This window comes from Ostrinia nubilalis, chromosome 25, assembly GCF_963855985.1.
Source record: "Ostrinia nubilalis chromosome 25, ilOstNubi1.1, whole genome shotgun sequence".
Classification (NCBI taxonomy): Eukaryota; Metazoa; Arthropoda; class Insecta; order Lepidoptera; family Crambidae; genus Ostrinia; species Ostrinia nubilalis.
The window spans coordinates 6,787,430-6,813,655 of NC_087112.1; the positions used below are offsets into that span (position 1 = coordinate 6,787,430).

General features: G+C 37.2%; 1 protein-coding gene across 1 annotated transcript; it reads left to right on the forward strand.

The window, feature by feature from the left end:
• Nucleotides 1-15,101: 15,101 nt before the first annotated feature.
• On the forward strand, nucleotides 15,102-21,023 carry LOC135084097 (uncharacterized). The gene is made up of 3 exons (XM_063978840.1): nucleotides 15,102-17,454; nucleotides 20,197-20,393; nucleotides 21,006-21,023. Exons 1-3 carry the CDS (start codon nucleotides 15,102-15,104, stop codon nucleotides 21,021-21,023), a joined length of 2,568 nt encoding a protein of 855 aa, XP_063834910.1.
• Nucleotides 21,024-26,226: the final 5,203 nt, after the last annotated feature.

Consider the following 26,226-nt stretch of genomic DNA (forward strand, 5'->3'; position numbering starts at 1 on the left):
CTACCAAAGTACCAAGTCAAGACGGTTACGTCAGCGTTAAGTCAATTAATGGTATACCATACGATTATGGTGGAATTATGTGGGGAGGTTACTCTATGGGTAGACGGCTACCGTAGACTTGAAAATGAACAATATTAGAACAATTATGAATCGACACTAAAACATGAATAATTCAGATAAAGATTCAAGCCAATCACTGGTCTGAATCAATTTTCAATCTAGATTTGTTTGAGCTTCGTTTTGTCTGAAGGTGAATTTAATTTTACAGTCAGTCTACGACGATACTAAACAGCATTTTAGCATCAACAGAATAGGCCAATACTTACCGGTCATTATGGAAATCATAAGGGAGGCCTCTGTTCAGCAGTGGACGTCCTATGGCTGAAATGATGATGATTAAAAAGTAAAAACAGATACAAATAAATAAGAATAACATCCGTAAAAGTCCAATCTTGTTATTTCATCAAATAAAGGCAATTTCTCTTCTTCTTCGTCGCTACACTCTTGCCAGAGTGGTCGTGGTCGTCACGCCTGGTTTGGTGGCAAGCTTCACAATCCGTCGCCATTCCACCCGCACTGCAGACTTTTTTGTACACGTGGAGTGGACCATTGAGTGCGGTTTTGAAATGATCAGTCCAGCTCAAGCTCAAAGGCGACCTGCCGCGCGCTCTGCAAGACAAGTCGTTCAACAGATGCGCAGAAGGCAATTTCGTTCGTTCGTTTCAGCCGAAAGACGTCCACTGCTGGACAAAGGCCTCCCCCAAGGATTTCCACAAACACCGGTCCTGCGCCGCTCACATAGGCCTCCCACTAAGTGGACCGACGATCTGGTGAATGTCGCGGGAGAGGCCTGGATGCGAGAGAAGGCAATTTAAGAGACCACAATTCTATCACTGCAAAATCTTAACGTCTCAATCATCAAACTCCAAAATTGAGCTACACTGTTGTGCGTGCCGCAATTGCGTGCGCGCATCCATCTCAATTGGATGATGGCCGGGGTCACGATAATTGGGATGTTATGCAGTTAACTGGTAACGCGATAATTTTTCTAGCGATGTGGGAATTGACATCATCGAGGGATGCGTGTGAGCACAGCTACTGTCAAACTTGTGTTGTCATCATCATCATTAGCATCTTTTCGTCTCCACTGCAGGAATATGACCCAGCAAGTACTTAGAGGATTGTAAATAATCTCAAAGTTGCACAGCGTGCTATGGAGAGGGCTATGCTCGGTGGTTCTTTAAGAGATCGAATCAGAAATGAGGAGATCCGTAAACGAACTAAAGTCGTTGAAATGATCATGATGCTGAAGTAGAGAATTTGACTGATCAGAAACGAGTTTGCAAACGATAATGTCGCATATCAGAAGTTATGTGGCTGTACGTACATGAAGGTACTATTTTACAGTCAACCTTTTAAATCAATTTAAAGGCTTCTGAGTTCCTGAATCTTAAAATAAATTCAAAACTACCGTGTGGCAATGGCGTGTTAGAATACATGACGTAGGTGGTCCAGTACTACTACTACTATGTTACATCATTAATTCTAAGGTACAAAATGGCCACCGTAAAACAGTGAAAACATGAGGCAAAGGGAATATCACACATTATAAAATCCACGGAGCGACAGTGGCTGTTAGGGCGCTGCTGCCTGTAGGGCTGCCACCTAGCTTACACTTACATCAACCATGTGAAAAAACAAGGTAAAGTTATATCCGAATATTCCCAATTTTCATTGATTCCCGTGTAGCTAGGATCGTCAGCTTGTGTCCGCCAACAAACAAATATTGAATGCCGAGTTTATCCCAGGGGAAAATTAAACTAGTCTAGATGGATGGATATCATCCCAAACGAAAGTAAAACCTTGAAAAAATAATGCATTGTCAATCCGTCTAAACATTTGCATCTTTTTCCTTCCATCATTTGTTAGCACTGATTCCAGTGTTAATACAGTTGAAGATAATATCATTTGTAATGTGAATAGTGTAATAACTAACCCTTTTTTTTCATGCATTTTCCAATCGAAGAAAAAAAACTAATAACTAACCCTACGTTGGACCTAAGTAAATAGATAAATCTTACCCCGTCGGATGGTAACCCTATCCATGCATGGTTAGCAGTCAAAAGGCTCGTATAAATAAAATATGACTTAGTGTACGTCATTTCTACCAACTGCAGAGAAGAGGCTAGCTTTTTACAGTTTTACAGTCTGAAAAAATAACTTAACAATTTTCTACACGTGTAACGTAAGGGACTAACATCAGATTTGTCTCTGTACTCTGTATTCACTCAATCGCTTCATAATAACATTTCCTTCTTCCATTTTCGTTAATATTTTTGTCACAGACTATTTAAGTTCAGAAGAGTCATGTTTCTCAAACCGGCGAGAACCGCTGAGTAATTATTCACTGTATCACCGCCTCTAGACGTAGTAATTTGCGGCAACTGACAGTGTTATAAATTAGTTCAACTTACTATGAACCCGCTCATTATGAGGTATAAGACGCACGACGGGTGTTGTAGTGATGCTACATATGAACATGGTAGAATATTTTGAAACATTATTACCTACATGACATTCAGTTTAAATCTTTATTCACTGAATTTTCCCTAAGTAGCTGATTAACTAAGACATAATTGTAGCATTAGTGTATTTGTAACTTGTCTACTATATGGATTCTGTAAGACTACAGAGCCTCTGGAAGGCATCGGTCTACGTTCGAACTTTCCACATTTAATACGTTAATCTGAGATCTGCTTTAGTACCTACTCATTGACAAAGATGACAGTGACAAGTTTCAAATGCGTATCTATCACTTGCTAGTAACCGAAAACCGCCTACTCACTCGATGCATTGCCTTCAACACCGATATACCTACCCACCAGTCGTCCATTTAACCACAACACTATTGTGTAGGCAAAATCAATATGCGTCGCTTCTGTCTCCATTTTATATGGGTCATCGGGCATCCGTCAGCCATGCCTGACTGAAATAGATGAGGGTGTTTTATGACGGCTCTTTTATCGCCTCCGTGGAAATCTGGTTACACTGGAAAGGTTACAAGATAATGCTATTTTGATTGGGAAAAATGGTTTCATGTTTATTCGTAAAAAGCAAAGGCGAGTGTTGTGAAGAAAGACTGACATTTCTCATATTGTGACAAGTAATATTTGAATACAGAATACACATATCAGTCAGAATACGCAAAACGTTAGCGCGACAAGCGTACAAATCATTACTTGTGTTGTACACCTCAACTCTTGCTGCGCGACCTATTACTATAAATGGACGATAGATGGCGTTGTACCAATTCTACATTGCGGTGTGAAAGTATTTATCTGCTTCATCACTACCGTGGGAAGAGAGAACATCTGTTGAGAAAACAGTTGTGAATAACACGCATCAGTAAATTTTTGATACCGGATTTATTTATTTACTAGAATAAATAACTTTTATCTATTAGAATACATGAGAAGCTTATCGGTGGATACAGTAATTGTTGGTATACATTAATTGTATTTATTTTATTTTTTCCGATAAAGATAAAAGTAGTTAGTGTTATTAGCTGATTAAATATACGAAACCACAGAAATACATTCACCAAAATAACGGGCCAATGTTTTTACGAGCAATATTTTAGCGCCGATAAGTTATGTTGTCCTGTAGCCATAGAATAGACATAAACAGAGAGCTCACTTGACTTGATTGTCATTATATTTTTTTCTATCATATTCACGTTTTGTGACAGGGAAAGATCAACGAATTAAAGAACTATAGTGTTATTTTTTACCTATACAATAAAAATACATTACACAGCACCATCTGGTTTTGTCAAGAAAGAAAAGTTTCATTAAAATCAAGTTACAGAGCGCAAGTGTTGCTGGCCATACTAATAGATAGACAGACCTAGACCAGACCCTAGACCTATCATTAACGAATCAGCGATTAGCATCAGAATTAGTTTTTTACCCAATAAATATTTCCGGTACCCATATGGCTTACGATAGCTGCATACGTTTCATAAACGACACTATGATTTGTGCCTATCCTTTAAAGCTGGCGGTACTTCTGTATTTATTTCCACTATGCCCTAACCGAGGAAGTATCTGATACTGTTCGTGATAGTTCCACGTTTGATGTCAGCGTTTTATAAATGGTATTTCCTATCTGGAGGATTGGGATATCGGGAACTGTGGCATGAAGATTACATTCGATTTACTCGATACCATTAGGGCTTGTTCCCACGGAGGCATCCGTTTTTTCCAGGAACTGTTTTTGCAGGATTTCATTTAGTATGAACGTGTTTTAATATTAACGTTCTCACGAATATTCCGTTTGCAATGTCCCGCAAAAAATCGATCCGTTCGAATTTGTATGTTAATTCGAATTTACACACATTTATGTGTGTTCACATGACAATCCAGTTTTGCGGGATCCAGTAATATAGTCCTGCAAAACTGGACTGTCATTTCAGTCAGGCTCAGATTGCTATGGGAACGAGTCCTTATGGATAAAAGAAATTGTATCGTTTATAACTAAAATACATACGTATTGCTATTGAATCCTCGAAGATTTCCTGGATTATTTCTAAATGGAACTCATTTGTGATGAGCAGACTGGAAATTAAGTATGATTTAGATACTTTCTACACTCTTCAATAAATTAAAATGATCAGTGTACCTACCATGAGTTTACGTTAGGTGTGCTCGCTAGCGAAAACGTCAAAAATCTCTATGGAGATTTTGTTTCTTGAAAGTAGCCGCTAGGGGCGCTGCACAATATGTCATACAATTAATGTCATTTTTTTACGCAGTCGCTAGCGAGCACACGTAACGTAAACTCATGGTAAGGGGGCGTCCATAAATTACGTGAGACTTTTAGGGGGGGGAGGGGGTCAACAAAAACCTCACTAAATCTCACGTGGGGGAGAGGGGGGGTCTCAGGAAATATCACGTAATTTTTTCCACAAGAAATAGAGAAATAGAGTTTGCCAGAAAACTGGGTTTAAAACTTAAGTAAAAAAATTGGCCAAGTGCGTGTCCTGCCACGCGCAGTGTAGGGTTCCGTAGTTGTCCGTCGTTAACAAAATATATTTCAGAAGCAACCAATTACTTCATCTAAAGTAGCTTTTAATATTTTCTTCTAAGGATTTTTTATTAGATATGAAATTTTATAATACATGAGTTAAATGACTATTACTCTTAAACCAACTGACCCTAACCGTTATAGTTTTCTTGAAAGTTCATAAAAAGCAGTATTGTTATGAATTTTTCCAGATTTTTCAAGCCAACAGTCTAGTTTTTAGAGGGGGGGACGCCCTACTCGAACAAAAATTGGCACTTTAAACTTTAATAGTTTGCAAACGGATCCCTAAATCGAAAAATAGTCTTTGAAACCCCCAAGTCATCCAACGATAGCCTACACGATGGTGTAGAAGATGAAAAAAAATCATCCCCACTTTACATGTAGGGGAGCTACCCTAAAAAAATATTTTTTCAAAATTTTATTCTACCGTTTTGTCTAGTGCCAATAGTTTCCAAGCAAAACCTCGGACAGACAGACATATCGAAACTATAAGGGTTCCTTGTCAGGACTACGGGACCCTCAAAAATTATATTTTCCATGATGATAATGACATTTTATTCTATACCGTCTAAACAAATAAAATTAACAATGCTTCCGTCTTCATGTGTGAATACTAAAATGCAGAATAAATGACGAAATTAAGAAAATTATAAAACAAGTTTTTTTTTTATCAAAATCGATCTTGCTAGGTTATGTAGAAAGGAACAATAATAGACTAGGTACCTACTTCTGTAAAAAAAAAATCAATGAGACCCTAGTACTACTAACCGCTGTCACTACACGTGTTTTTCTGGATCTATTCGTATTGCTGTTGGTGTACCTTTATCAATAAATAAAATAAAATAAATAAAATAAAATCAGTAGGCTTAGTGCGACTTTATATCGATCGTGACAATGACATGCATTAAATGTATGATGATTGTACAGCGTCCCTAGCAGATACTTTCAAGAAATAAAATCTTAAACTTTATAGATCTTTTTGATGCACTCGTTAGCGGCAACGGTAAATGCAAACTCGCACTAAGCACACAACAAAAAAACTTTCTCAGTTAAATTACTCCAAAACTATTAAATTTCGGATTTTTTTAAAATATCACGTGAGATTGGGGTGGGGGAGGGGGTCAGGCAAAATCTCACCAAATCTCACCAAGGGGGGCGGGGGGGTTGAAAAATAGCCAAAATTGTCTCACGTAATTTATGGACGCCCCCTAAGCACACAGTTTTAAATGCAAGACGCGGTTGGTAGTCTAAATTCCAAGACACATGCAATTATCGCGACTTAATGTACTGGTGACGCCATCTTTTGGTGGCATGTATTAACTTCAGTGGCAGCAGAGGACATGCCACAATGAGTCAACTGTCTGAGTAGTTTTACAAAAGAAAGTAATTATCTAGAATACTTCAAGCCTTTCACGTGAAGTCCTATAAATAGAGAATAAAAAGATAAACTAAACTTAACCAGTTAACCCTTACACGCTTATAACTATTCCAAACCATAAAATTATTTTTTCTTTAGTTATATCTATTTGTTTTAGTCTAATTTAACATAAAAGTAGTACAGAAAATATAAGTGCTATGTATTTCAGTGTTTTTCAGTCGGGGACACATATGTCCCTATATGCGTTAAGGTAAACATTGCCTCATATATTGAAAATAGAATACTTCGACGCTTTTATTGCAAAATAAATACAAATCACACTAAAACTACACATCAAATTTAATCAATAAGCTTATTTTTAATATTTATAATAAGAAATTTAAAATAGAATCTTACGTATTTTTGTGTCTGATCAAGAAAGAGGTCTATGATGAGATGAGGCCTCATCTCATCATAGACCTCTTTCTTGAAGTTAGACCTACCTAACTAGACTGTTTGTTTCAAGAACAACTTTGAGTGTAGAGTCTTCCCCGTTCAGAAGAGTGCGTGTAACACGGATATTTGACATAATTTTTTCGTCTTGTCCATGTTTATTTTGAATCCCATTTATTGAGAGCCTCTACTGAGGCCATAGAGCATTGATTCTAGGTCTACCAAGGTCTCAGCCGTGCCGTGACTACAATCGTTGAATCTTACTTGGGGGGACAGCATCCGAGAGGCTTCGCGACTTCTTCTTATCCAAAATACCGCAGTGTCTCAAAACCTTTGACTGAAAGTCTTTGACCAATGTGTGTTGGCTTGGCGGCTATGACGCACGGAACGGAGCCGTGTTCCTTCACTATGGGCCTTATGAGAAGGCTCAAAGCCACCCAAAGGATGATGAGGAAGTCCGAAGGAGACTCAAAGTAACAGACATAGCCCGCATAATTACCACACTTTCGCGGCAATGGGCAGGGCACATAGCTAGCAGAAGTGATGGCCGTTTGGGCAGAAAAATTCTTGAGTGGCGCCCATGGATAGGAAGACGCAGTGTGTCAGGCCTCATGTTCCTGTGCTGCTCATATACATTCATGTATACGAGCAGTACAGGAACGATTGTTGTGGAAATCATCAGGGAAGCCTCTGTCCAGAAGTAGATACCCTTTCATCAAGGAGAAAACCATCTTCGTTGTCACTATTGTCAGTCATCATGACTTCTAAATTTCGTCTTCCCTGAGTGAAATTTTTTCAAATCGCTTTGATGGCAAATGATTTACAAAAAAATGTATAAAACATCAATGTAAACATACAAATTATAACGAGGCAAACAATATCCTTAGTAAGAACCAAGTTGCCTTTGACGCACATAGGGACACCCGTGTCCCAATACATATTTTTCCATAATATTCATTATGCTTACGAAGAAAATAGAAAATAAGTAATAAAACTATAATTATACTTATTAGTGAATGTAAATCGGAAGAAACATAATGGCCAAAAAGCTGCTAAGTAATATTAAAATATTTTTTAATTTTGACGTCTAACGAATTTTTTTTTCACGTTTTGTGCCAGTATTTTTTTACACAAAGAATTGCGTTTTTTATTATTTATAGCGCATAAACATAAAAGATAATAATAAAATTTAAGAATATTAAATTCCAAAGGGTTTAACTTAACTAGTATTACTGTAAATCGTAAAAACTATGCGGGGACAAATGTGTCCCATATGCGTGAAAGGGTTAAAAAGCCACCATAGAGCCGAGGCAGGACGCGGTTGAAAGGAAAATTCTCGATTCAGTGGGTACGTACGTCTAATGAACCTGAAAGGGCAAAAAGACGTTTAAGAACTTTAAAGAAAGTCGCGATTTGCTGACCTGAAGTTCTGTAGAGTCTGCTTTTACGACCTCTATTGAGCTTCAGGCTATACAGAGTGACAAGAGTGGGTAGTTTTAATATGACGCTAGTTGGTGCTATAACTATGCTGGGGATAATGAGATAGCTAGTCAGTTCCTCTGTGGTTGATGATTCATGATGCCAGTTAGTGCTATAACTTTGTTGGAGATGTCAACGTGAAATTGTGAACTCTGTCAGTTTATAATATAACGCGTTAGATTGTAAACTAACAGTGGGTTAGGTTAGGTTATATTGTAATTTAACTACGTCAGATTATAATCTGACGGTATTCACAATTTCACGGTGACAGAGATACTAGATAGCCAGTTCCCCTGTGATTATGATTCCGGGTGAAGCTGGCTTTCCACTTTCGGCCTGCCGGGCTAGGATACACGCCGTGATATACTCCTATCAATGATTTTAGACGTCACAATCGATAAAATGACGCGATAACTGCTTATCGCGGCGAGCATCTTGGGCCTAGGCCACTTGCCATCAGGTGAGATGCAGGCCAAGAGCTTCTCCATTGTCGGAAAAAATTAGAGGATACGAAAACGTAGACACTTTGTAACCCAAACACATCACTGGAAGGAAACCGAGTCATTATATTTATTTTTTTGACAACGATCAAAGTTATATGGTGACAAGTTGAAGCAACTGGACACAAGAAGTTACTCGTAGCAAAGATAAAATTATTGCAGCATAAATTAAACTAACAACACTAATATAAATACTGAGTAAGATACGAGAGACAGCTTGTAATAAGCATTGTCAATCGATCACTCTTGCGACATTAAAATGATATAGCTAACCATTTATTATTAGTCTGTGTTTAAATTAGCTTTGTTTTTGTAAATAAAGATCTTTAAACATTCGCAATCATTATACAACTTTCTACTTTCGTTTGTAAATGATATAACTGTCATTACTCATTATCATAATGAACGGACTGGAAGACAAATCTCTAACTAAGCGATGCAAAACTTCTTGGAATTTTACTGCTGTAATAAAAACTAAACTGCAATAATAACTAATTAGATGTAAGATTAACTGATGGTTTTACTTGTGTCTATGATTAATGTGATAATATCTCAATGATTTCTTATGGTAATAGCAAATAACTCTACTACCCATTATAGAGTCTGCCGTAAAATTACAATTGAACGTCTACTTCATACAAATAAAAGGTTAAAATTCTTAAACGATGTATTTGTTACGGCACTGTAACAAGTGGGATAACTTTTAAACTTACGCCAATATCGGCCTTTATAAACGTGTCACAAGAAACTCGCACACCGCGATGTAACTCAGCACAGCGACACCTATTGACAGATTTACAAACTAAAGTGACTAAGAATACACTGTGCTGTTTTAGAATGTTTTCTTTTTTGTGTTTTATTCTCCTTCTATTTTTATTCCATTTTTTTTTATGTTTTAACTTAACATTTCGGAGCCTGAAGATTAATGACAATTGATATTGTTTGTTTGTGAAAATTGTGAATAATATAATACATTATCATTATGGTCATCTTCATCAGAATCAAGGTCAGGCATTGACTAATCTAATACCAAGCACGTTAAAACAACTGACAAACAAATGAGCTGTTCTTTCGTCAGCGAATACGAATCGCTCGAAATTTTCCACGGGAGTAGGGTTGCCAGGTGTCCGGCTTTTTACGGTCTTGTCCGGCCTGTCCGGCTTTTTATTTGACTGCCGCGCAAGGCGAAAGACGAGCCACAGAATAATATGAAGCGCACGCATCAGGATGCTGGGCAACCGATGATGATAGTGCTCACTCGTGAGCTAGCACACACACCCTACACAGGAGTAGGGTTGCCAGGTCCAAAAACCCAAAAGCCGAACTCGGTGCTTAGTTTGGCCGGATTATTTATTCAATTCGCGGAAAATAATGTTTGTACTAAAATTTTTTTGTGGCCCCCAACACATTTTTTTTTATATTAGTGCTACTGAAATGCGCTTGCAATTGGAGGTAGCGGTTTACTCCAATTGCAATGTGGTGTTTTAGATGGGGATTCTGTGGGTGTTCATTTAAGGCCCTGGCCCGAACACCTAGCAACCCTACACGGGAGGCTGAAATTTTTCAAACGCACCATCATTTGTTAGCCGGACGTGTCCAATAACAACGATAATATTAATTTTCGTGCCGTTCGCGGTTTAATGGTCTTGTTAATTGCGTGCGAAGTACATAATTAACCACCGGTGGAACATCCAGCGCAGAACGAATGTGATGGTATAGTTTTGTGCCAGGTACATAAACATATATACAATAAATCTGTTTTTGTGCCATGTCAAATTAATTTTAGAGGAGTTTTTGGTTCAAGATTTGGTTTTGGGGGAAAACTTTAGCCGAGCATTTTGCTGTAAACATCGGGAGTTGTGCGGTAACATTACATACAAAAATAAAACACCCGAACTGAGAACCTCCTCCTTTTTTTGAAGTCGGTTAAAAATACGCTGTTTATTTTCTTTTATCGAATTTACCTTTTTCAGGTTTAGGATATTGCTTTTGGCAAGAAGTAATGTATGTAAAAGAGCTTTTTAAAATCCTACTTGCAAAATAAATGAATTTGAATATGAAAACTGCAGGTAAATAATTTGTTAAATACGTAATACATAGAAAGACCTTTACTTATTTACATAAAATCATTTCCTTTGCCATAAATTCTTTCATATTCGCCCAATGTAAACATGTAATTTTTTAACGTCTTCGAATTTCTGATAACCTGTGGTTATTTACAAACAATGTTTCCACCCGATTTAACTGACTGTACGGGCGTGATAACTGTGACATATTTTGAACTCTACCACAAGGAAATAAGGTTGATCATTACCTCAAAGCTTGGAAACATCTCGCGCCGAAGGGACGCGGTAACACGCCTCGTTTTCTTGGTAAATGTTTATTTAATGCCAGAAATTAAGGTTAAATTAATCAGCTCTTTATGGCTTTGAAGAATTTAACGATATACAAACACGGTGTTCTGAGAAAACAATACTTGTTACGATAAGTAGTAAGTAGTTTTTCTAATGGCTATATCAACAACGTCTATAACCCAGCAAAACTTTTTGAAGAAATTTCGCTTATTCTTATTAATACGATAAAATACAGAACCGCAGAAGTAAGTAATCGAAGAAGAAATAATACTCACTCCAACCAAGGAAGTGTTAACAAACATTCAACGTCATAAATCGTCCCTCGACACCTCATAACTGGCGCCCACCGTGGGGCCGAAGGGCGCACCTAAAACAATTTCCCATTACACCCCACAGAACTGAAGAACCAGAACAAACACTCTAAATGCCATTACGTTAAAGACCAACCTCCTTTGTTACGCTACATGGTCTGCAATTATTTGGCGTCAATACGAAATCAACCCTATAATTGTTCCATTAGAGCTGATTTTACTTAGTTGGAAGCGTATCTAGGGGAAGCTAAGGCAAAATTGAAGGTTGAAGTCGCGAGACAGTCTGGAGTTGTGAAGACCATTGTTTTGCAGCAGCATCGTAAACAATATTACATCAGGATTGATAAGTACGTTCAAAACAAAAGGCTTTGCTCCATTGACAACGAACAATACGGAAACTTCGATCTTCATAATCGAATCCGACCTTATTTTACCTTTAGGTAACATTTTTATTGTTTCATTTGGCACAGTCAGCAGACGGCATAAAACCGGGATCGGCCGACCCAGATACGGGATTAACGACGTAAGTGCCCATATAAAGGCTGAAGAATAACACACGGTTACCAAAACACGAAAGTTTATTGATAATATTGTAAACTTACAAACGTGCACGTGAGACTATAAAAGGTTAAAATCTAAAACGGGCAGAGAAGATTCGGGATTTTATGATTGTTGTGATGTTGTGTAAGATATCTGAAGTGCTATTAGATCGGTAAATACTGAGTTACCTCATAGTTTACAGTTTTGAGCCAAAATTACCATAATAGCGGTTCTAGGAAACTTTCTGAGTCGAGATAACGAAAGTCTTGAGGAACTTCTCGAACTATTGAGTTCTGTTAAATTCCATCCTTAGTGTTTAATACCTCCATGCTCAGCATACTGGCTGATTCGATATTTTTTTATAAAAAAAGAAAAAAAGGAAAAAAAGCTGTCAATTGTTTTTACATACTTCGCAGCTCGCTTTTTGTCTGTAACACAATACAATTTTTCTGCGTCGTATCAAATCAAATATTATCATCGTCGTTTTCTTAGACCTACTGGTCAAACGTACTCCATATTTTGTGTGGTCATTTCGAGCACGAATAGCTCTTTGGATTCTACAGTCAATAAAAAACGCTCATCGAAAACTCTAAAATTTCCAGGTAGCACTTTTTAGCACGCCATTGTTAATTTCGTAAGCCGAAAATTCAAACTTTATTGTATTACTTTTACGTTATTTAAACGTTGACTCAAGCAAACACAGTTTTACTTGTCAATTATTTCGTAAAATCGTAATAAATAACTCGTCTTTTCAAACTCATTTTCATCGTTGAAAACTTGAACATTAGGTCGTATTGTCAATATTCATGATCAATTCAATCGTTATTGTATTACTTTTACGTTATTTAAACGTTGACTCAAGCAAACACAGTTTTACTTGTCAATTATATCGTAAAATCGTAATAATAACTCGTCATGTCACACTAATTTTCATCGTTGAAAACTTGAACATTATGTCGTATTGGCAATATTCATGATCAATTCAATCTTTATTGTTTTACTTTTACGTTATTTAAACGTTGACTCAAGCAAACACAGTTTTACTTGTCAATTATATCGTAAAATCGTAATAATAACTCGTCATTTCACACTAATTTTCATCGTTGAAAACTTGAACATTATGTCGTATTGGCAATATTCATGATCAATTCAATCTTTATTGTTTTACTTTTACGTTATTTAAACGTTGACTCAAGCAAACACAGTTTTACTTGTCAATTATATCGTAAAATCGTAATAATAACTCGTCATTTCACACTCATTTCCATCGTTGATAACTTAACATTTTGTCGTATTAGCAATATCCAAAATGGATGATGATTCAAAGTTAACTTTACTGAATACTCGTCGGGAGTATGTATTTCGTGAGATTCAAATATTGTACGATTTATCTCAACATATTACCACAGACAGGAGCAAACTTGCGATATTTAAAAGTCGTTTCAAGCGCATAGATGCTATTCGAACTGAATTTGTCGAAATTACAGACGAAATAAACCGGTTAATTTTAACAATTAATCCAGACACACAAATTGATTACAAGAAGGTAGAATCATTTGATTTATTGTATTATTCCGTTGTTTCGGTTGCTGACGAGGTGTTGCCGTCGTTAGTGTCAAATTCTGCCGCGGTTGCGAGTAAGGTCAGTGACCCCGCGTCATCAAAACAATGTCCTCAGGTTCGTTTGCCAAAAATCGACCTACCAAAATTCGATGGCAATCTTGAGTTATGGCGAACATTTTATGACACATATCTTTCTTTAATTCATGAAAACGCAAACCTCAGTACTATTGAGAAATATCATTATTTGCTTTCTTGTCTCACTGGATCTGCATTGTCAATAGTTAAAAGCATACCAGTAATTGCTGATAATTATGAAATTGTCTTCAACGCATTGATTGAAAGATATGATAACAAAAGAATTTTAGCTGTCAATTACTTGGAAAAAATATTTAATTTCACACCATTGAAAACAAATAGTTTCAGTGAATTGCAAAAGTTAACTAACTTGCTAGTAGAATCTGTTAATGCTTTAAAAGCAATGAAAATTTCAAATTTGGGTGAATTTATTTTATTCTATCTTGCATCCAAGAAATTAGATTCTCAAACCCGTGAGCGTTTTGAGAGTGAGAACTTTAAGGTTGGAAATATAGTACCTGAGTTTGAAGACTTAAAAACATTTTTGTTAAATTACATCAAAATTTTAGAAGCCTGCGGTCGTTCTACTAAAACAAACAATTTTCAAAACTCAAATTCTAAGCAAGGTGCAGAACTTAAAACAAATTATAATCACAAATCTTCTTCTTTTCCTATTGAATCGGGATTGTGTTCAGAGACAGGGTCGAACTCATGCACAGGGCCGTATTTGACTTCTGATGATCACGGGGAGGATTGTAATTCCGAACCAGACTTGAACACAGGGGTGTATTCAGCATCAAATAAATTCCCTGACTGTTCATGTTGTGGTTATTCTCATCATTCTATTTACAAATGTCCAGTTTTTCATGGAATGTCAACCATTGATAAATTAAGTTTTCTTAAAAGAAAAAACCTTTGCAGCAATTGTTTACGCCTGAACCATCAGGTAGATAATTGTTTTTCTAAATCAAATTGTTCAAAATGCAAGCAACGTCATCACACACTACTTCATGAGGATGTGACTGCTTGCCCCAGTACCTCTTTGACTGTCAAGCAGTTACCTAACACTGATACTTCAGTGAATGCAGTGAATGCTAGTGCCCATGTAACTCATGGCCAATCGCAAGTGATTTTAGGCACATGTGTTGTTCAAGCTCGTGGTCCCAGCGGTGTGATTAAGGTTCGAGCCCTTATCGATAGTGGAGCCCAAGATTATTTCATGACTTCTTCGTGCGCTCAGCGGCTTGGCTTGCCATTGCGGCGCTGTATGATTACAGTTGCTGGACTAGGACAAAATACTGTACACCAGGTGAAAGGTGTGACGTCATGCGTTATCCACCCCTGTTTATCTGAAGAACCTCGGTTTGAAATCTCACCAATCATAATGGATACCATTACAAATAAAATGCCAACAGCGCAAGTACCTTCACACGTTCGAGATTCTTTTAGACACTTGGTGTTAGCTGATAAGCAGTTTGATAGACCTGCAGAAATTGATCTGTTGCTTGGAGCAGAGTTATTTCATAACATCTATGATGGCCAACGTTTGTTTTTTGGCTCTGACTTGCCAGTAGCTCTTCACAGCGTGTTCGGATGGGTGATCAGTGGAAAATTAGATCTTTCTTGTCGACCACCAACTTCAACCACCTCTCTCTTCGCTTCTACACTTGCCCTAGACAATGTAGTCAAGCGTTTCTGGAAAGTTAAAGAACCTCCTATAGTAAAGATTGTTAACCCAGAAGACGTGAAGTGTGAAAACATGTTTTCTGATCTTGTAAGGCGAAACTCAGATGGTCGTTATGTGGTGCCTATAATGCTTAAGGATCCACTTGAAGAATTGGGTGATTCGCATCAAATGTCTATGTCTCGCTTGCATAATTTGGAAAAGCGACTTATTCGTCACCAACAGTTGAAAGCTGACTATATTCAGTTCATGCAAGAGTGTTCTGATTTGGGACACATGACTTTAGTGGATTCACCTTCAGGTGCGAATGGAAACATCATACCACATCATTGTGTGATTCGCCCGGAGAGCAGTAGCACAAAACTCCGTGTAGTCTTTGATGCTAGCGCGAAGACTGGAAATGGAAAATCATTAAATGACATTGTTTATACTGGACCGAAACTACAGAATGACATTGTTGATATTATCACAGCACTTCGGCTGGATGGTATAGTTTTTACAGCTGACATAGCTATGATGTACAGAAATATTGATCTGCGTCCCGAGGACAGACAATATCAACATATATTCTGGAGAGACTCACCGGAAGAGACTGTGAGTGAATTTGAATTAAACACTGTGACTTACGGTGTGAGTAGCTCACCTTATCTGGCTATTCGTACACTTCATCAGTTGGCTCAGGATCATGGTGAGCAATGGCCTCGTGCAGCAACTGCATTGCTCAAAGACACCTTTATGGATGATATCGTGGTGACAGCTCCGTCGGTGGACGTTGCCTTAGAAATAAAAGACGAGCTAATAAACTTACTCGATTGTGGAAAATTTGAGCTGCGTAAATGGAGCAGTAATTCTCTTGATTTTCTTTCACATCTTCCAGCTGATCATTGTCAAACACCTAAAGCGTTTTGTGATAAAGAAAATCAATGTAAACTCAAAATTCTGGGCATTCAGTGGGACCCACTCAATGACAAGTTTACTTACACTCATTCAGAAATGAACCCGGCTTGTACCAAGCGGATTGTTCTCTCGAGTGTGGCAAGAATTTATGATCCACTCGGATGGCTAACGCCAGTGGTATTATTGGCCAAGATGTTTATACAAGAACTGTGGCGTCTACAACTAGACTGGGACGAACCAGTTTCTGCTGAAATGTTACAGAAATGGCAAGATTTCGTACGAGAACTGACAAATTTATCTAGTATCAGTATACCTCGGCAAGTAGTTCACTCAACTACTGCTAGATGTGAACTAGTGGGATTCTGTGATGGATCTTCCAAGGCGTATGGATGCTGCGTATATTTACTTACGTTAGATGAGCCCAAAACCTCTCATCTGCTGATAGCCAAGTCTCGCGTTCTCAAGCACATGTACCAACTACTGGAAAACAGAATTATTATCGTTCAGGTTACGGCGTTTACAGATAGTAACGTTGTGTTGGTATGGTTGAATACAGCACCACACAAATTGAAAATGTTCGTTGCTCACAGAGTCGTAAAAATTACGGATGATCTCAGTGTTGATAACTGGAAGCACGTAGCAACGCATGATAACCCTGCGGATTTATGCAGCCGTGGATTTCGCTGTTCCCAGCTTGTTTCTCACAAAGTTTGGTGGCATGGTCCTGCTTGGCTTGTGACTGAGAAATCGTTGTGGCCCGTGCAAACGGATATCAGTCCTCCTGATATTGTACCCGAATTGAAACCGGCGGCTTCTCATACCTTAACTGCGTCAAAGGAAACTAATATTGATGCGATTAGCGAGCTCGTGGAAAGATCTTCATCTTTTTTACGTTCTCAGCGTGTTCTCGCATGGTGCCTTCGGTTCATCGGCAACTTGAAAAAGAAAAGGGACGACCATGAACATAACACGGATTTGACTACCACGGAACTTGAGAACTCACTGGTTGTTCTTATTCATAATGAACAGAGACGCCATTTTTCTGAAGTTCTGGACTCTTTCGCTACCAACTCCAGTTTCAGATGTAACAAATCGCTGCTCAAGCTCAGTCCATTCATTGATGAAGCTGGATTACTGCGTGTGGGGGGGCGTTTGCGTAATGCGCAGCTTCCATTAACAGCGATTCACCCATTTCTGCTTCCGAAGCACTGTCATTTGTCAAAGCTAATTATTGATCACTACCACCGGGTATACTTACACTGTGGGCCGCGTGTCCTTCAGAATTGGAACAAAGAAAATACTGGATTCTTGGTATTCGCAACATGATAAGATCCAGACTTGCGAAATGTGTCACAATGCTTCAAGGTCAAGCAATTACCAGCACACCCCTTAATGGGAGACCTTCTAGGCCCGAGAGTACAACCAGCTCGTTGTTTTCAAAATATTGGAATAGATTTCGCCGGACCTTTCACTGTCAAAGAAAGCACTAGACGTAACGCTCGCACTTATAAGGCTTACGTTTGCATTATGGTCTGCTTGGCAGTTAAGGCTGTTCATTTGGAGGTTGTTACTGACTTGTCGACTCCAGCTTTTATAGCAGCCCTTGATAGGTTGTTTCACGCCGTGGACTGTGCAGGCTCATAATCAGTGACTGCGGTAGAAATTTCATAGGAGCGAAACGGTATCTTAACGAAACTCAAAGGTTTTTTTCCCGCTTTGAGGTGTATTATGTATATAGTTCTAGGGAAGTTTTATTTTTGTTTCTTAACTAATTAATTCGTTCATTTTGTTTTAATGCAGGTGCTTATCCTTGCAACTTTTAAGTTGTTGCTAGAGTGCAATATAATTTAATTTTCACTGTCCCTGTAAGAATGCGTGCAGTGTTTTATTATTTCTTCTTTTCCTCTTGAAGAGGTTTAATTTACTTTTTTTTTGAAATCCCTAAGTGATTTCAAGTGGGGGGGTATGTTTAATACCTCCATGCTCAGCATACTGGCTGATTCGATATTTTTTTATAAAAAAAGAAAAAAAGGAAAAAAAGCTGTCAATTGTTTTTACATACTTCGCAGCTCGCTTTTTGTCTGTAACACAATACAATTTTTCTGCGTCGTATCAAATCAAATATTATCATCGTCGTTTTCTTAGACCTACTGGTCAAACGTACTCCACTTAGGAAGGTATATTTTTAATTTCTCAACAATTACTTCAAGCATTCTCCTTCTTGGCCATAAAACCTTTTTTTTTATCATTTACTTGTGATAAATTCTTATGAGACGAGTCTCAATATAATTTGCAGTCTGGTTATATTGTTGTCGATCAAACAAGTTGCAAAATGACACGCCCGTATTCACAAACATTACTATGAGGTCTCACAGTACGCGTGGACGCACAGGGTCACACACAAACCAATCACAGAGCTCTATTCAACGCTGTGCGTTCGATTTGCTGCTTCACTTAAGCAAGCATCGTTTGTGAATACGGGTATTATAGTTTTAAGTCTGCACATGATCCAGCACTCATCAGTAAAATCAATAATCTGTGTACACGAAACACAAATTAACTAAGTAGGCACGCACTTGTTAGATTAATTATATTATGTACATACCTGATTGATATTAATATTTCATGTGACCTATAATTAATATTAGTAACTACACTATTAATTAACTTTCTGTAACATCACACACACCAAGTATCAAACAGCCGCCATATTAACTGTCAGATAAAATTAAGACTTCCGTTTGCAAATAAGAATTTATTGTAAGATTTCCAGCTTTTGGATAATAATTATTAATATTTCTTAAATATTATTAAATGTATAATTAATAAGCCAACTTACTATCCTTTGATCAAAAACAAATATTGTAAAATGAGAAATTCCAACTTCCGGGTCCGTTTAAATATTATTTAACTTCCTGTTTTCTGATTGGTCGTCTTAAGTGACCAATCAGAGTTTAGTAGAGGAAAGGTAGGAGTATGGGTATAAATATATGGAATTCCTCGTTGAAAGGCAGTCTCGATGGATCTTTGAGGTGATGCTGACCAAAGTTAAGTGTACATTGTTTATTGATACCTACTATTATTATGCTTGTTGTGTTATTGTATTGTATTGTATTGTATTATTGTGATATTGTATTAACACCTGGCTATGTGGCTGCGCCAGGCCTATTATATTGACACCTGGCCAATTGATGGTGACATGCCACGGGGTCGGGTCGGTAGTTTGATGACCAGTATAAAGAAGGGCAATGCTTATAGTTGCCGGTTGTGTTATGGTACAAAACCTAAGTCGTAACCTAACCTAAACCTAAGACTTAACGTAACCTAACTTAGAACTTGTGTTCTGTGTGTTTGATTATAAATACTGGTTATACAGAATACCGTCAAAATGTTAATAATAAATAAGACTTAATTACTGCTAGACTACTCATTTTTATATAAGTTATAAATTGTTGTAACTGGTTGGAAAAGAGGCTGACAAAGGTGACTGAGTTTCTTCCGCCACTTCTTCTCAGCACCAGCCCATGTTGTCCCGAAGTGGTGGTAGGGTAAACTATATTTGGGACGTGTATAAGTGCCCTGGAAAAGGGCTTTATACTGAATAAACCATTTGAATTTATAATTGGATTTTTAATTTGGAACTTGCTTATTTATTAAACTACAGTATTATAGTCCTATATATTTCCACGGTATAATACGATATGATAGGAATATAACGTAAAGTATTTTATGCTAGATTTTGCTTATTATTATTCTTCTTTTTGTGGTAACTTTATTAATTAAAGAATCTGCTTTAATACATTAATATTTCCTAATTTACAAATGACTAATTCCTAAAATCTAACATCAGAAGTGGGATTCGAGCACTTTTGCTAATACGTCCTTATCTAAGTTTCAGAATGGAACCTGCTCTCTGGCTCAGACCTGAAAACCGTATGGGATGCTGCTTTCTCGAATCGAAGACCTGATGAAGACGTGGTGCTGCCAGCCTTCGAGCCAGCGGCCGGCGGCAGCGGTGCAGAAGGGTGGTGCAAATACTTCGAAGAAAGATCGAAGGAGTTTGGATGGAGCAGCTTGGTGACGTCGCAAAGGCCGGTAAGGCCCTTAGGGGCTTTGCTTTAGTATTTATTAAGTTGTGAAATTGTAACACCCATCTGAACTGATATCGCTGTGCTCTAGTATAATATCAAATCTAAGAAACGTCCCTCAGAGCAGAATTGTACTAGTAGTAAATAGTCCTAGTATGGCAGTGTTGTTTAACTTATGGTCGAAAATAGGGGGACTTTGTCAGATTAAAAAAATAAAACAAAGCATGAAATTTATTTCAATAATCAAAATACATTGTGTAGGAAAACATCAAAAATAGTTTTCATATTAAGAAATCGCATAGCTAGATACCAAATACAACTAAAATTTATCAGATTTAAACTACAATATTACATTTGAAAATATGTCGGGTCAAATTGACTAGTAAAATAAATGAATTTCAAAAACAATTAAAAAAAAAACGTATTTATTCACTACGTTTTTTTTTTCTCTTCTTTATCTCACCGCCCGGATGATTTAACACCGTGTCTAGTTATTTTCTTCTTTTGGATGTATTATATTCGATAAGTCTTTCTTCTAGTCTCGTGGCATTTTATCGTTTTTTCTGTAGTCTGCTGTTTTACCTCTTCATGCCATTCAGACTCGTATAATCCATTGTAGGCTATGGATATATCCTAATCTTGATTGATGGTTTTTTTTAAATTTAGTTTACTTACACTATTAAAAACACTTGGTTCATAACATGATTACTACCGGTACATCCATCCAGTGAAATTTAATATTTATGCTGTCTCTGATATGCTCAACGCATAATAAATTGTAATTGAATGTCAGATTGGCCGAACGTATTATGAGAAATTTAACAATAAAGTTACACTACTGTTCCAAGGTTAACGGGTATTTTTAAAAATCTCGTTTGCTAAAAATCAGTGGAGCAAATAAATCATGTAATAGTATACAATCAATGTTGAATGATGTAGCTACTTGATAATTATATACCTTGATTAATTAGAAACCGATAGCAATATAAACAAATAGATACTGTTACATACAATTACACCATAAACACTTATGTTCTCCTAATATTACACATTATTTCACAAGTCCTCGACTCTAGCTTTAATTAAACAATTTTCTTTACACGAGAATAAATATTTATAATGTGCAAACGGTCAATACAATTTCTGAAAAAAAAAAAGTGATAGATTTCTTATTTATTTTTCAAGGCGTTGGTTTAACAATGAAAGAAAGGTATGTTATTAATAATTATCTAGTTAAATTACCTCGGCGATCTATAGGTGCCTAGATACTACATTAATTTCATTTTACGAGATGATTCGTCACTATTACATTTCTTTCCGGTGTTTACATGTTTTTAAATGGACAACTGACTAAAACAGAATCGATTACTTAATCATAAATAGTAAATTATTTTACACCATAATAATAGCAGAACCCTTGTTACACTGTCAATAAATTACTGTAGATTATCGACTAAATACAAAACAATTGTGTAAAAAAAAAAAATATTTATTCGTCGGCGTTTCGTATTAAGTTAAAGTATGTTCTTCTTCATTCATCTGTCTTATGTTAGTAGTTAGAATAGAAATGAACAAACATTATTGTAAAAAAAAAAAAACCAGGAAATAAAATATTCACATTAAAATCAGGCTACTTGGTATAACATTGTTTATAACTAAACCTCACTTTTTCTAAACTTTGCTAAACTCCGTATAATTTTCAGTAAGGATATAGTTATTTTAAGACATTATTCGATACTATTTTTGTCTCTTTAGAAAGGGGCCCAATATATTATATGAAATGGTTTAAGTTTCTTTTACACGGCTTTCGAGACCTAATAATATTCTAACATTACAAGTAGGTGATGTAGTATATCTACGTGTCCCAAGACCATTGGTTAAAAAAGTTTTAGGTATCTTCAATTCAAAGGACCTTATTTCATTTGTAATTTGAGAAATAATATTGCATAATGTGGTCTCTGTTTACGGATAATTGTTTTGCTCTGAGAGGAATGAAAATTAGCGTTGATTATAATAATAATAATAATAATAAATCATTCTTTATTCAAGTTACTAGGACTCAGTTTGTTAATAACAATTGCACTTAAAAACTATGTTAGTTGAGTTGAAACAGATGTAAAATTGAATTTAGATTTAGATTTAGAATTGAAATAAGTATTATAATAAATTATACTCATTTCAATTCCAAACCCACAAGTGTGAGGTTATGCATACATGAGTCATCCCCGCTTCACTCCATAGGCTGTGTCACAGCAATGCCTCACGTACACACAATCCAACCTGCTCGCAATCATGGTCAGGATGCTGTTGCCACTACTCCGGACCCTGCGCACCAGGGATGCACATTTTTTGCGCATTGTGGTAAAAAAGCAGTTGACCCGTGCCTCTGCAAACATCCCTGACGCACTGCAGAAGCGGGGCAGTCCCAACAGCACCCTGAATGCATTATTGTACTGCACCCTTAGGGCATTGAAGGTTTTTTGAGTGTATCTAACCCACAGGCTACACGTGTAGAAGGAGGTACAATATGCTCTAAAAAGAGCAATCTTGACATCCGCTGTACAGCGCGCAAACCTGCGAGCCAGCATGTTCGCTCTCACCGACAATGCCCGCCGTTCTCTTTCTATATCCTCATCATCCTTGAGGCCAGGGGTCAATACGTGACCAAGATATTTAAATTTATGCACTCTCTTCAGTTCAGAGTTATTAAGGAAGACCGGTGGTAATACATCATGACGTCTACCCCTGGCCTCAAAGACCATGAGTTGGCTCTTTAAAACATTATAAAGTAGACCATGGGTCCCCGCATACTCCTCACATTTGGCCACCAATTTTCTCAGACCACACACAGACGCGCTCAGCAGCACCATATCATCCGCGTAGCTTAAGTTATTGACGCAAACTCCATCTATATGACAGCCGATTCTGGTGCTGCTGAGCTCGCCTATGAGGTCATCAACGTACAAGTTGAAAAGCGTTGGCGAGCACAACCCCCCCTGCCTCACCCCGCACTCCAACCCATACGCATCCGACATGGTTCCCTCCCATTTAACATTGTTGACCTGGTCTTTATACCAATATTTAAGGATATTTACGAGTTCAACCGGCAGGTGTGCTTTTTCAAGTTTTTTCCATAATTTGTCGTATGAGACCAGGTCAAATGCCTTAGAAAGATCTAAAAAGCATGCGTATACGGGAGTTTTGCGCTCCGTGTAGTATGTGACTGTATGCTTAAGACACAACACCGCGCTTTCCGTTGACAACCCTGGCCGAAATCCAAACTGACTATCACGCGGTTCAAAGTGACCATTTAGCCGTGTATTAAGCAAGCCGTCAAAGACCTTGGAGATAACAGTTGCTAGCGAGATAGGCCTATAGTTATTTTTGTCCGCGAGATCGCCCGTCTTATTCTTCACTATGGGCACTACCACCGTTTTTGTCATGTCACTAGGGATGTAGCCATGTCCTATGGAAAAATTGTATAACATGTACAATAATCGTGGCAAATGTGGCCCAGCAAATTTTAGGTGCTCAATGCTGAGACCGTCATGACCAGGGGATTTCCCTCTAGACATCGCTTGTATTTTTAATTTAATTTCTTTTATGGAAAACGTTATCACCCTGTCCACTCCGGCGACAGCATCCAGCTCCGACTGTGAGGGACCCAATGGTGACTGTACAGCAAAATGACTTCTAAACAAGTTAGCTATCTCTTTAGGCTCACTTATACCTGATATTATAGTTGCTTAAGAAAATTATCGGTATTGGCCCAAGGAAATGATTGATAGAGATAAGATTTCAGAGCTGACCGAGAGATTGAGGTATTTTATGATTAACTACTTTGTAACTATTTTATGTGTATCAAAAAGAATATAGGATAAGAAACTTAACCAATCGTTAGTTTGGTCCTAAAATGTTTGTCATTTAGTAGTTTGTCGTTTCTTTTTCTTCAAAATGAATGTCTGCTGGTTTCTTGTGTATTGGTGCCAATAAGTGATCATGGACAGCAGATGATTGCGAAGGTTGGTACTGATTCTCGATGGGGTAAGAGTTTTTGTTAAGGACCTTGACTTGAGGAGACTTCAACTGTGACTTTTGTGACAAAGACTTTTGTGTATTAAAATTTATAAACTTTATAAATGTGAAAAGAGATATTATAAATTAAACTAAATTAAACGAGCACTGTCACATGGTCGGTGTATTACAAGTGTGTAGTGTATGGTGGAGTGTCATAGTGTGTGTGTTTTGCACATATTTTTTCCCAATTAAATAATCGTAATAAACAGTCCAAACTTTATGGTGATTAATAACTAATGATATAATTTTGTCTGTTCACTAACGCTGTTAATGACGGCTCGTGTTATTGCGTTTCGTATTATTATGTTTATTTATTTAAGTTCTTGTACCATGTTTTTTTCTCTTTCTTCTATTTTTATCTTCTTATTTTCTTCTTGTAAGTAGCTAGAATAGGAATGAAGGTATTTCATCAAAACTTCTCAATTCTGCCTAATTTCATTGGTACTTTTTTTTAAATAATTTAGTGTCCTATTGGATTAGGCAGCAAAGACTAAGCTATGTACAAAGTTATATGGTCATTAATCTTTGGTATCCAAGGAATTTTTTTTTTTTTTCTCTCAAATTTTTCTTCTCTGGTTTCCCTTATCTTTGTTCGACCCTTTTTATATCCGTTTTTATTTTTCGTTATATTTTGTTTATATCCTAGTATCCATAGTACAAACTTTGCTTAGTTTGCGACTAGAAACTTAGTGTAAATGTCCACGGAAAAGGTCCAAGGATATTTTTATGTACCTACACAAGCAAACATTCCAATGAATATTATATCATTATACCGTTTAAACATAAATGCGGTAAATTGTGTTAACAGTTAAAACCAAGTAGTATAAGAAATTTAAGCATTGGTTTGCCTAAGCCTAAAATGTTTATCCAGTAGTTTGTCGTTTCTTTTTCTTTTGTTTCTTTAAAATTATACAAGACTTTAATTTGAACTGTGACTAAGACTTTCCTGAACAAAGGTTTGTAGCGATCCTACCTACTGGACTTCAGATAAACTAACCATGTCAGGTCAGACTTAAGACTACATTGTAATAAAATTAAATGTTATAAGACTGGTTGCAGCCAGGGGAACTCACTATATTTCTATTTAGGATTTTGGCAAATGAAATATATTTCTTGTTTATCTTGAAATTCAGAAACGACAAGCTGCTGGAATTATGTGAGAAATTGGACCGATATTGTTGACGGTCATTACTGTAGTTGAAGATGGGACCGATGATGGTCATTACTAGAGATGAAACGGATAGTTGTTTGGCCGGATACCGGATACCGGATATCCGGCCAGCTGCTAGGCCGGATAGCCGGATATCCGGCGGCCGGATAGTTGACCCATTGTCTCGTTGCATGTCGTGACGAGTTTAGCGCCGCACAGGTGCTTCAAACGCGATCAGTGGGTCTATTAGTAGACTAGACTAGTCACACTTTTCGAAAATCGAATCAGTCCGAATTGAATGTCAGATTTTGCCTCTTGTCTAGGGGGCAGATCAATTCGGTCGGTTGCCATCGTGGAGTGTGTGATTGAATAGCGAAAATTAAATTAGTTTACTTGCTGCATAATCTGACTGAACTGCATCATGACATCAGACCATCATTGAAAAAAGATTGCCTATTTTATTTGGCAATATTTAGACTTAACAGATATTTACTATTTATGTATTCGTCATTAGAGTGAATAGCCCAGAAAAAGAAATTAGTTTTTTTAAAGACCTTAATATGGCTTTTTGTAACTTTTTGGACTTTAAGTAAAAGTCGTCATTATTATAAGC

Excerpts from the sequence above, each read along its gene's own strand:
- LOC135084097 (XM_063978840.1), top strand. The coding sequence starts at position 15,102 with ATGGATACCATTACAAATAAAATGCCAACAGCGCAAGTACCTTCACAC. Across the intron at positions 17,455-20,196 it reads GCGTGTGGGGGGGCGTTTGC|AATGGAACCTGCTCTCTGGC; the intron begins GTAATGCGCAGC and ends TCTAAGTTTCAG.